The sequence below is a fragment of the Micromys minutus genome (assembly GCF_963924665.1).
Source record: "Micromys minutus genome assembly, chromosome: 6".
Lineage (NCBI taxonomy): Eukaryota > Metazoa > Chordata > Mammalia > Rodentia > Muridae > Micromys > Micromys minutus.
Window position 1 is genome coordinate 79318774 of NC_137975.1, and position 12801 is coordinate 79331574.

At 43.5% G+C, this 12801-nt stretch overlaps 1 protein-coding gene across 2 annotated transcripts in view; it reads right to left on the minus strand.

The window, feature by feature from the left end:
- Positions 1-12801, minus strand: part of CDKAL1 (CDKAL1 threonylcarbamoyladenosine tRNA methylthiotransferase) — a 468079-nt gene that overhangs the window by 165164 nt on the left and 290114 nt on the right. For both annotated transcript variants that reach the window (XM_080917709.1, XM_080917710.1), the window contains one exon: positions 7313-7458. In XM_080917709.1, the coding sequence (XP_080773835.1) occupies positions 7313-7458 (146 nt within the window). The remainder of the gene's footprint in view (positions 1-7312; positions 7459-12801) is intronic.

Genomic DNA, 12801 nt, shown 5'->3' on the forward strand with positions numbered 1-12801 from the left:
ACTGTCACTACATAGGTTCTGCAAGAAAACATCGCTACAATATAGGAGAAACTTGGACAGCAGAGATGCCTCAGTGGGCAGGACTGCATACCATTCTTGCCGATGGCCAGAGTGTAGTTCCAGCGCCTGCATCAAGTGGCTCATAACTGCCTTTCACTCCAGCTCCAGCACATCGAGCACCTGTCATTCAAGGACATCTGCAGCCACGTGGACACACTTACATTAAGGCACACTGACACACATGATTTAAAGGACAGGAAAACCCTTGGTGCTGAGCCTTATTTGAAGACATGTACATTAGGAACACTTGCATTCACTGAACACTGGTGCTGACAAAGATCTCACAACTTCTCCTGTGGTCACATTCACACACAGGTCATCATCCTCTATCACCTGTCTCTCAGTCCTGGACTGGAGATGTTGATGACAAGAAGAGGTGGCATAATCAGGAGAAGGCGCGTGCCACTTTTAACATTGTTTAATTGCATAGCCTAGTCTTGATTGACAAGCTGCCAGTCCCTATTTCTTCATTTCCTACCCTGTAAAACGGGAAGAGCAACTTCTTTCTAGTATTTGCCACTTGGAAATTCAAAAAGCTGATGGGTAAATGTTCAGGAACGTAAACTGCTTGGCCATCACTGGCAGCACCCCCAGAGCACACAGCCTGGACGAAGGCTGAACATTTCATTCTATGGAAAGGAATCTGTCTGTTTTCACAAAAAACAATCAGTAAACTTTTCCTGTAGGAAGAAAGCTTTAACTACAGCAGACTAAGGATACCACTCCTTCCTGAGGGGTTCCACCTCTTGACTGAAAGCCTCACTGCTGTATGCAATGGGTGCGTGCACACATTCACGCGCAGGGCTCTCTCTGAGCACACACTGAGCATGATGCAGCGACGTGGGGCAGTCATCAGCATAAGGCCATGAAGATCGTCAGCATAAGGCCATGAAGATCGTTCAGAAACCTGTACATGGCAATAGATTGAACAAATGCCCTATTTGGAAATGAAAGAAAATACAGTAATACTAATTCCCCCCATAAATTCTATAGCAACCTGCTTGTTTTTAGGTGGCCACTATGGCTGACATCGGGCCTTACCTCCTGTCCTTCCATAAATTGCAATGCCGCTTGGCTTCTTCTGGGTTAGTTCTTCCTGGATCTCTGTGATGGCTAATCTTGATTTTCAACTTGATCACACCTGGAATCAACTAAAAACCAAGCAGCAGGGCAGACCTGTTCTTGATTGGGTCATGTGAGGTGGGAAGACCCACCCTGACTCTGGGCTATACCTTCTGGTGGCAGCCCACATAAAGGGACATGGAAGGAAAAAGCTTTTAGTTTTTGCTGGCAAGTTCATCTACCCTGCAGCCAAGGCACTCCTTCTTTAGTATTAGAACTCACACCTTTTAAATTCCAACATAATTTGAAGATCAGCTGAGACAGCCAGTCAAGGACTGAACAAGCATCAGGTTCCTAGCCTTTCCATTGGGAAACAGCCATTGTTGAGACTATAGCCAAATGGTAGACTGTAAGTTACTCTAATAAACCCCATATATTCTGTAAGTTCTGTTCCTCCAGAGAAACCTGCTTAATCCTTCCCTTTCTCTCCCCCTCCCATTCGATCACACACACACTCTCTCTCTCTCTCTCACACACACACACACTCACACACACATACACACTCACACACACTCTCACACACACACACACACACTCTCTCTCTCTCACACACATACACTCACACTCACACTCACACACACACACAGTCCCTGCCGATTGTTGCATCCCCACGGCCTGATCCCAGCTCAGGAGGGAGCCAGTCCTCTTTGACCCCGCACCCACCCTGGGAAATGTCTCCTGGGCATTGCCTTCTAGAAGCAGAGAGCCCTTTAGCTTGTGCTTTCTTCCATTAAATAAATTTGAATCATTGCAACCCAGAAGACAAGGATTTGGGCTCCAAACACCTTTGCAGTTTCTCAGCACCAGCCTGAACATGCTCCTGTCTCCCAATCTCCTCTGAAAGCAAATCAGTACACAGACCTCATCTTCACGCAGGTGCTCTGTATATGGGCAGAAGCAAGCCACTGACTCCGACCGAAATGTCACATGAATGGTGCCCAGCCCAGTTCCAAATAGAGTCCTTGCTCCACTATAAGACTATGAATCAGGCCCAACTGCCCAAGTTTTCACAGCATTCTTGGCTTCCAAGCTCCCACTGGAATGGCCCTTTAAGCTCTTCTTCCAACATGAAGGCTTTTAAACAAACTCTTCTACATTCAGCCCACAAAACCCTTCTAGTGGCCTGAGAACCACAGTCAAGTTAATCTTCGCAGTGGCTCCACTTCTTGGTACCAATTCCCATCTGCGCATCTTTTCTGTTATATGTAGACAAAACCAACGTAAGGGAGAAGGAGTTTATTCTGGCTCACAGATCACGGTGCATTTCAGGTTGGTCACCTTACACATGGACTCCGAGCTGCTGCTTCACGCCTTTATCTAAAGTCTAGACCCACAGTGGGCAGTTAAGGCAGTCCAGATGCTCACAGGCCCATGTGCCAGCAGACTCCAGACTGCATCATGTTGACAACACTAACCATCGTTGTAGCTGAGCCTGACCAGGGGTTTATTGTGGCTCATGGGCTGAGGCTACAGTTCATCATGGCAAGAGAGTGAAGAAGCTGGTCACAATGTGTCCAGTTAGGAAGCAGAAAGGATGAAGGACGGTGTTCAGCTCCTTTTTACCATGTTCTGTTTTATTCAGTGAGACGGCGCTGCCCACACTGAGGATGGAACGCCCACTCCACTCAGTTAATTACTTCTGATACCCTCACCTACACCCCACCCAGACCTGTGCCTCATTAATATTGTAGGCGACGTAACGCAATCAAGCTGACAATCAACCAGGACACAAGTCACTTTCCCAACCACAGCTAAGTATCTTTATCTTCCTTCCTTCCTTTCTTTGTTAGTGTATATGTGTGTGTCTGTGTGTATGTTTGTGCATGTGTGTGAACTATATGTATGTATGTGCACATGTGAAAGAATAGATTTCAAGAGCTAGTTCTCGCTTTAAATGGGTGCGTCAGGCTTACAGCGCAGACATTTGCCCACACTTGCATGCACTTCCCCAATTGTGAATGGAGCACACACTGCAAAGAAAGTCTATGTGTTTTTCTACTGACCCTTTTCCAATATAATATTTACTGTGTTAAAAATTGTGAACAAAACCACAGAAAGGAAGAACACCACTTTGTACAGCAAAATGACAAAGATAAACCAGTGAACAAGACCTTAGGGAAAACAAAATAGTAGCCTAGTTAGAGACATCAGAAACAACATAATCCAGAAAAGCCAGAGAGCACTTCTGAAGACATGGTCTCAGAGGAGTGTATTCAGACACTACTGACACATCTAGACATGCACCCAGAAAGTATAACCATCTAATCCTTGTTAAGCTGGTCTTTTTTTTTTTTTTTTTTCTTATTTAGGTTATTTTTCCCCTTCTGAGATAGGGTCTCATTTTGTAATCTAGGATGGTCTTGAAATTATGACAATCACCTTCAGACACACTGAGATGACAGGTATAAATTATGATATGCAACCTGCACTTTTATTCCTAAGCCACTAGGAATAACACTCACTAAAACAAGGTGGGGAAAACACACACACACACACACACACACACACACACACAATTTAATGCTTCATTTGTTTTTCCTAGTGTGTTCTGGTAATGGACACTCGGGTCCCCACCCTAATGACAGGAAAGAAAGGTAATCAGTGTGTGGATGTGTAGCATGAGTCTTTCTAGAGTCTGGGACTGAGGAAAGAAAGCACCTGGCGTCCTCTATAACAGGCCCCAAAGTCAGGGAATCCCAAGAACAGTAACAAAACATAGTAAAACAGCAGCAACAACAAGAAACCCAAACTTCCTCAAACTGGGGAAAATACTCACAAAATTTCACAGAAAGAAAAGGAATGATTCATATTTTTAAAATCTCAGGAATATAGTATGAAGTGAAATGTAGGTATAGTTACTAAAATATAAAAACAGACTTTAAAAAATGTGCGTATTGCTTTGTTGAACAGTTCTCTTCCATATTCCTACAAACCCACTATGTGTCTCAAGAAGCCATCAATTCACTGAAATCAAAGTGTCTGTTGGGTTCATAGATCTGAATAGACTTCACGTCATAGGACTCTCTGCTTGTGGCCAGCTGTTCTCAATGAGCATGGTAAGTACCTCAGACACTTTCTGTTGCAGGCTGCACGATTTACAAATGCCCGTGCGCCTCAACACGTGCCAAGCCTACCAGGGTCTCTTCAGTGCAGCTGCTGTTATGGTGATGGCTGCCAACTTTCAAACAACTGACAAGAATGAGAAGACCATGAGCTGCTCACAGGTAAACGTAGACTGCTCCCAGCTAAAATGTAGGGCATTTTCAACTGTAAAAGAAAATTAATTAAAAAGAGTTCACGTCCCCTCCACTGTGTGAGAAACAGAACTCAATAAAGACCTTTGCATTTGTAGCTTAAAAGCCAGCAGCTTCCGGTAAATGCATTATATCTGTGTATTCTGAACTTAACGCTATAGGTTGTGGTAAAGGCTGGCTTTGTGAGGAGACAGGTTGGGAAATGCCGCATTCACAGCAGAGATCAAGAGCCTCACAATGTTAAAGTGGGTGCTGCCATACCTTAAAGATTCCTTACCAAAGGCTCCACAAACATTAGATCTACAGGGGAAGAAACTCACTTATACACATGCATGGATTTGTCAAATAACAGTTCATAAATAAGGCAAAGAACGCAGGAAGAGATAAATGCAAACACACCAGTTTCTATCATGATGATTTAGTGATTAACAGCGGGACACACATCAGAGTGTGTGACCCTTTCTAAGAATGACGCTGTCACACTGAACATTAATAAATACCAGACAAAACACTATTATCACTCAGAGTAACGTTGGGACTTCAGTTCCTAAAATAAGTGCAAACATATCTTGCATGAAGGCATGCTAGCTTTAGTGGGGTAAGGAATGAAGACTATAATGGTGGGACATTCCATCTCCATAGTAACTATTGCTGGATGGATGAGGCTCCTTGGAGGGCTTGACAGAGCACCTATGTGTTAGGACAGAGATGGGCTACTTCTCCCTACTCTTGTGGTTCTGATGAGTTTTCTAAAGCCATGCAAGGAGTGTTTCATGCACAGTGAGAATGACTCTGTAGGGTACCTAAGGTTTTCTCAGCAGTCACATTGGCTTTGGTTCAGTTTCCCACTGTAGTCTACTTATTATCTTAATGAGAACTTCATTATACAGGTGTACCCCTGTCCTGCTATATGAGAACAATGCTTAATACATTCTAAACTCCTGTGGAGACACAGACTGGCCACCACCATACTTCATACTTGAAGTTACAAAGACTGAAATCTTAAACGAAGCACATGTGAGGGATGGAGTGTGTTCTCCAGGCATCCTTAGTACCTGCAGTCGCCAAGGGTCTGTGATGTGGAAACACTAAAGGACCCTATCCAAGACCTCTAGCCAGTCAGATACCCGAGATTACCAGGAGAAGTCTCAGAATTGATTTTGTGAAAAATGGCAAGAAATGATTTTCTAACATCTTAACATGATTCATATGTGACCTCTATACAGGTCATGGAGGCTATTGAAGACGTTCAAGGTGCAACACATCCAAAGGGTCTGTCTTCAGAGCAACATGGAAGGCCAGACTTGCTATGACACTATTGCCCAGTTTAGTCACCATAGTAACCCCCAAACAACCGGGTAACCACTTACACTGCCCAGGCAGAGCAGAGGTGTTGAGGCTTTAGTCTCATTCCAGCACAGGAACCAAAAGCAGTACTTGAAAGGGATTCTGGTCTATTCCATACAAGGGAATGTTTGCCTACACTAGCAAAATACTACATAACATGTACAAAATATGCATACTCTTCTTTGCCACTACAACATGAAAGGTAAGACATTTCACAGGAATTATAATTAACTTGACACTTGGGAAAACTTCTCCAGTGACATAGTGTTTGGAAGAATTTTATTACATGAGACAAGTTTGCCTACGAAAGCAACCACCAACGCAATGAAAGAATATGGCGTGTGTTTGGCATAAAAATCTACATTCTTTATCTTGGGCCAGGTCTACTCAAGATCCAAGAGTGTAGGAGACAGAGAGGATTTGCAGCGATTCTGTGTTACTCTGAAGGCTGCATATATTTAATGCTACAATTATGCAATCCTGGAATAAATATACTTCCTGTTTCTGATTTGATTATTTGAACAATTAACCATATTTGTTTGAATGTACCCTAAATGTCTTTATTCTTGTTGATTAGAACAATCAAAGCCTGCCTAGAGGTGGAAAAAGTTGAAAGATATGTTAAGAAAGATGGGAAGAGGATAGGGGAGAAGATGGGAAATAGCGTAAGCCATAAAAATTAGTGAGCACTTAACTGTGGAAGAATGATTGCTTCTGATCTGTATAAAGCAATCATACCCACGTAGGAAAGCGATGTGGCTCAAGAGCACATAATTATGAATAACGACAGGGAAGCGCCAGCAGTGGGGGCAAACATCCTTTACAGACAGGGGAGAGGACCACGCACAAATGTGTCAAGAGAAATGACACATCCCAGAGGTGATGATGGTGCCCTAGATTTGAGGAGGGTCTAGGTGACCGTGGCCCCACCTCTGTTTCCTGTCTTGTTTAATCACAGAATGCATTTCATGTTTAGAAAGAGATTCTGAAGAACATAATTATGGACTGCAAGTGTTTTTCTGCGGAAACAAAATTATCATTCATGTCTGCGATTGTGTAAATATGCCTTAATTTTGGTCAACAGCAATCTGAACTGAAGAAAATAGAATCTTCCAGTCTCTCTGTAAACTGCAAGTATTCAAACTAACTAAAGGGATCAGTGTGTAAGAGCAAAAACACTCCAGAGCTGTGAAAACCCTGGTCAGGGAGAAGTGATCCACTCTGGGGTGACAGTCTCCCTTCCTCCATGTTAAAGCTGGCTCACAACTTACAAAGGCCACATGGAAGGAGATGAAAAGGCTAGAGAAGGGAAGGCAGGTGTTAGCCAGCAGGTCAGTTATGAAAAGAATTCCGATTGGAGCTGCCTAAGGAAGGCAGGCAAGCTTACACTAACCACCAGAGCACTGTACTCATGGAAGGAGTCTCGCCCTCTGGCATGGCCCTTAACTGTGAGGCTAGCGTAAACGCTCTGCCAACACCTCAGGAAGAGAGAGGGAGAGGGCGATTTCCCTAAGTGCTAGCAGACTTACTTCTCCTTGAGAAAATCCACCACTCTTCTGAAGTCAGCCACGCAGTATTCTCTCCTCATATCCATGAGCACACTGTCCGAGGCAGACTGCACGGGGATGTGGAGGAAAGCGTAGACTCTGGGGTGGTTGAGGATTTTTGCCATTTCCTGAGAGATGATAGGAGAAACAGTTATTATTTAAGCAGTTCTGAGGCAGCACTTTTCTTCAGAAGTGCACATGTAAGTGACAGAGAAGAAACACTCAAAAACAGGGTGTGCTCAGTATGACCTAAGGCAGCTTCAGCTGGCACTGTCCCGGGTGATCGTATCGGTACAGCTTTCGGAGGAGTCCATGGGAGAATGACTTAATGGTCACCATCTCTTGCATGGTTTAAAAAAAAAAAAAAAAGTAAAATCAGATAAAGCCAGAGAAAAGGTATGTTGGCATGCTTCAAAATTAAGCAGCATTCCTTTCTTCCTCACAAGTTTTGTATTCTACTTGGTGGCAATAACAGCAGAAACCTCAGCAGTTAAGGAGCTGAGATCTCAATGATTTTGTCTACTTGAACACAGAAAAGTTGCATATTTAAGTTCAATGTGTTTTCAACACTAAAGATAAGAGTATCCAGAGTTCTCTCTTTCCTTTTAATTCAGTTTAGTTACTGAAAATATGTTTCAGGTATTTATAGTGGGAAAGACACACGGCCAGGCAAGGAGAGCCATCGTCCTGCTGTGCGTGTGAGAGTAAAAGGCAGAGTTCAAAAGCCAAGAAGAGGTGGATGGGGGATGAAGAGAGAGCGATGAAGACAGGGCAAGTCTATGCTGCCTTTCCCCGGTGTGTGCGCGCAGTGGTGTGTGCGCGCAGTGGTGTCTGCCTCTCCCACAGACCAGTACAGCCCCTTTCTGACATTTTTTCAGAGCCTTTCATTCTTTCTTGTTCTCCTTTGTATTCAGAGAAGAGGTTTAAACTAGACTTGCATAATTTGTTTCCCTCAGATTTGCTTTCTCTACCTCTGCAGCATACACAACCTTCCTTTCTCACTCTTTTCTCCTCATTCTCCCTCTCCACACCTCCGTTCATCCTTACAGCAATGTTTTGAAGGATCTTATGGGGTCAAACAAACAGTGGCCTTTCAGTCCCTCTCAAGGCAGTCAAGCACATATCAGCCCTGCTCCTTGCTGCCCATTTCCTTCCTGACTGAACATTAGCAATCTCACAAAGCACAAGGTGAGAGGTGAACTCCAACGAGCCACAATCTGAGTAGAAACATAGTTACTATTATTTTTGAAAAGCCCCTTTCACCACAAAGTGCAGATTACCAAATACAGTTACTCATAACTACCCTTCATCTGCAGGGCCTCTCCTAGGAATTAGGAAGTACATATATCTGGCTGTGGATAGATTGCCAAGAGCTTGTTTCTAATGAGGTAGCAAATTAGCCAGATGCAGCACCATGGTTAGAAGTCTTTGGGAGCACAACTTACTTGCTCTGCAGTGAAAATGTTGGCCATCAGCTATGATTCCTACCTTTCTGGTTCTACATACCAGAAGACCAAGATACCAAAAGCTTGAGGAAAGATCCTTAAGATCTTTTTTCTCAAGGGGCAGGACTCAGATGTTTAGACAGGCTTGGACACATCTACTGTAGTGAAAAGAAAGGTATTGGAACACACAAAACGGCTGCAAAATATAGTTCCTTTTGCAGTTTGTTTCTGGAACGCCTCATGTGTGAAATGCGGATGGTATTAACACCCTTCACAGAGCCACGTGACTATGTGAAAAGCAGTAAATAATCCAGATATGCTTAAACAGTGAGAACTCACAAAAAGAGAAAGTCCTACACACTGAGCTGTACGATGGGCTCTAAGGCTGTTCCAGCAGGACGGAAGAACATGCACTTCCTGACTATGCAGAGGGCACGGCATGGCTTGGTCCTAGAGTATATGCCATCCTACAGGAGTCAGCAGAAGGGCAGAAGAAACGTGGTGGCTGTCCCACTCTCATATGGGCTCCATGAATAACAGGCATCCCTGCTTCATACCACACACGTCACACATTTGCAATGTTAGGCAATGGGGCACAAAATCAAAACAGCTCCCCCTCATTGAGCCTGTGTTCCATGAACTGGGGAAACAGAACAGTGAAGGATGTGCCTGCCTAGGACACATGAAGCCCTGGGTTCCAGCCCCAACACCACATGAAACCAGGCGAGATGGGTCAGGCCTCTAATTCCAGCATTCCAGACGCAAAGGCAAGAGGATCTAAATCCAAGGCCATCCTTAGAAATACAACAATCTCAAGGTCATTTGGGAGCCACATGAGACACCAAAAAGATTATTCACAATGCCGGAGTCCTATACTTCACAAGAATCCCCAACAACACAGATTAGTGCAACCACATTTTCTGTTTTTCTTCTAGCACTGCCCCCACCCCCTCACCCCCCCAGCCCCCCAACCCCCACTCTTGGTGAAGGACAACCTGTGCGTCTGTCCTTCTCAAACACATCCTCCACTCTGTTGTCTCGGAAGCCAGACCCCAGCACTATCCGAGTGGTCAATGGTAGGAGTGACCTCTGCCCTTGTCCTATCACACAGACGGCGCGTAGAGTCACTGGAATATAGAGCCATGAGGCTGCTGAGATGGGAAATGTGCTTGCTCCAAGACTGACAACCTCAGATCTGAGTTCAAGTCCTTGAGACTCAGATTGTGGAAGGCAGTAACTGAATCTCTAAAGTTCTCTGACCTAAACACACACACACACACACACACACACACACACACACACACACACACACACACATCTAATACAAACAATACACATTTTGCATTTGAAAATAGCTGCTTTATGGACACACATATTTTATGAAAATATACGCAAACACATGAATGGACAGCAAATGTTAATGGAATAGAATGTGATGGTTTGAAGCATGCCTGTGTAATAACGAGATAAGCAGAGCACATCTACATTTGATAGAAAGACAGACTTTTGATTAGTATTGAACCAGTTTGACAAAACCCACAGGCATCAGCTTGCTTTAATTTCTGGAATGAGGGAAAGTATATGTGAATGCATACAAAATTAAAACCCAAGACTGCAAATGTTTCCCCTAGAGGTTCAAATCTTACTCATAATATACAACCCAATGGCAGGAATCTGCAGCTCACTAAAGCTGAGGTTCAGCAAAGAAATCCCTAGCCCAGACATGGGGCCTAGGTTCACCAATAGAACTTTCAGTCCAATGCATAAATCTTAAATTTACAAAGGGGTATAATCTCTCTCTCTCTCCTCTCTCTCTCCTCTCTCTCTCTCTCTCTCTCTCTCTCTCTCTCTCTCTCTCTCTCTCTCACACACACACACACACACACACACACACACACGATGTGTATATGAATACCTTTGTGCTTTGAAGATCTTGAGTAGCAAACAGCATGAAAATACTATTCAACACGAGGTGATTTATAATTTAAGAGGTGATATGCCAAGTCTGATCACAACATAGATGGCAACTGTTTGATAGGCAGGGCGTGAAGAATTGCTAACCAGATCAATAGGCCAGTGTTTCTGTCTTGTGCTGTTCTATAGAGATGACTTCTTAGATGATGGAAATTACACCCGTGCTTACTATTTACTTCTCAGCTGGCAAATATCAGGAAAGGCAATGAGCTGAGTGCAAAAGTCTCCAACTGAGTGGGCAGCATGGTGAGCGCACAGTTTCAAACACTGTAAGCGCTGGAAAAAGACATGAGCTGGGAAGAGCGCAGCGGTTACGAGCACATCGTTCCCACAGGATCGAGGTTAGTTCCTAGGTGGTAAAACTCCAGTCCCGTTCTGAACTCCAGTGCATGTGCACTCCTGTGCATGCGACACACCCAGATACATCATTAAAATTCAATAAATCTCTAAAGAGATGAATAAAGTGATATATAAGTGAGGAAATGTGACATGCATCCTTGTGTCTGCATCACCACACTGAGTGACCTCGCTTCCATCTACTTCCCTGCAGCTTTAATAATTTCATTTTCCTTTACAGCTGAATAAATATCTGATTGTTTATAAATGCCACATTTTATTATATATTCATCAGTGGAGAGAAATCTATGCTGTTTCCATAACCTAGCTATTGTGAGTAGAGCAGCGATGAATCTGTTACTTTACTGTGGAGATACATATATTATCCATTTTCATTATGTATGTAATTCAGGGTCATCAAGTATAGCCACAAAGTCATGCAACTGTTACATGTCATCTATATCCTCAAAAGCTTTATCTTCCAAAACTAAAACCGAGCACATTCAATATCAACACTACATTTCTTTCACCCGGGGCTCTGGGAAACACCTTCCTTCTTTGGGTCTGGGACTCTGAGAACTCCAAGAATTCAGTATGCAAGGAATCACAGCCTGTGACTGTTCTGAGCGTATTTTATTTTGCAGAATCCTCCAAGGTCCATTTCTGTAGCAATTTACATATTTGCCTTTTCTCTCTATTAGTTGACTGGTGGGTCTTTTGGCGTGTCGGAGGACATCACAGGGATTCCAGGCACCGTTCCTCCTACCTGGCAGTTACACCACACATCCTCATACCTAAAGGCTATAATGTAAATAGCATTTGTTCCCCTGTTTCCTTGATCTCTAAATTATATCGAAACCAAGTATTAAGCTGTTTAAAGGCAAAGTTACACAAAGATCACAATATAGGTGATCACATGACTCTTTCCAGCGAGCACTATAACCACCGCAGAAGACACTCAGAAGAGCAGTGCCCAGGACTGGAAGTCCCACTCTGGCGTTACCTTCAACATTGGCAGTCACGCGTGTCCCCACAGAAAGCAGCCAGGGACATATTTCATCCAGGGCTGCATTAATACTGCCACAACAGCACCGAGTCAGCAAATGAGCAATCAATCACCATAATAGCATCAGAAAGTGGAGGAGAGAGTGGGGACGGGAAATCCCCAGTCTCGGTGTCCCAAATGGAAAGGACTGGATATTGTGAATGGATTCTAATTCATGTTTACAGACTTTGAACTAAAATAGGATGAGGAAAAATGTCTCTACTAATTAGCTTCTACAGAAACACTCAAGGGCCTTAGCACATCTTCTTCATCTTCCTGCATCTCAGTGTCAGGGCCAAGACCACACTTTACATTATAAAGATAAAAATCTACATTTCCATACTAATATCAAAACAATAAAAGCTGAAAATGTGTGCTTATGTATACACAAACACACACACACACACACACACACACACAGGGAGGGGGGAAGGGTGGAGAGAAAAGAGGGGGGGGAAGGGAGACAGAGAGAGACAGAGAGAAGGAGATTCATTTTCACAATATGTTCAAGTTATTTCTCTGCTCTCTTAAGAAATCATGGATGAAGGTAAGGGAGGTAGATCTGGGAAAAGCTAGAAGAAATGAGGGTGAACATAGTCAAAAATCAATTATATAAATTACAAAGTCTCAAAGAATAAAATGTTATATTAAAAAATAAAAAATATGTTCTA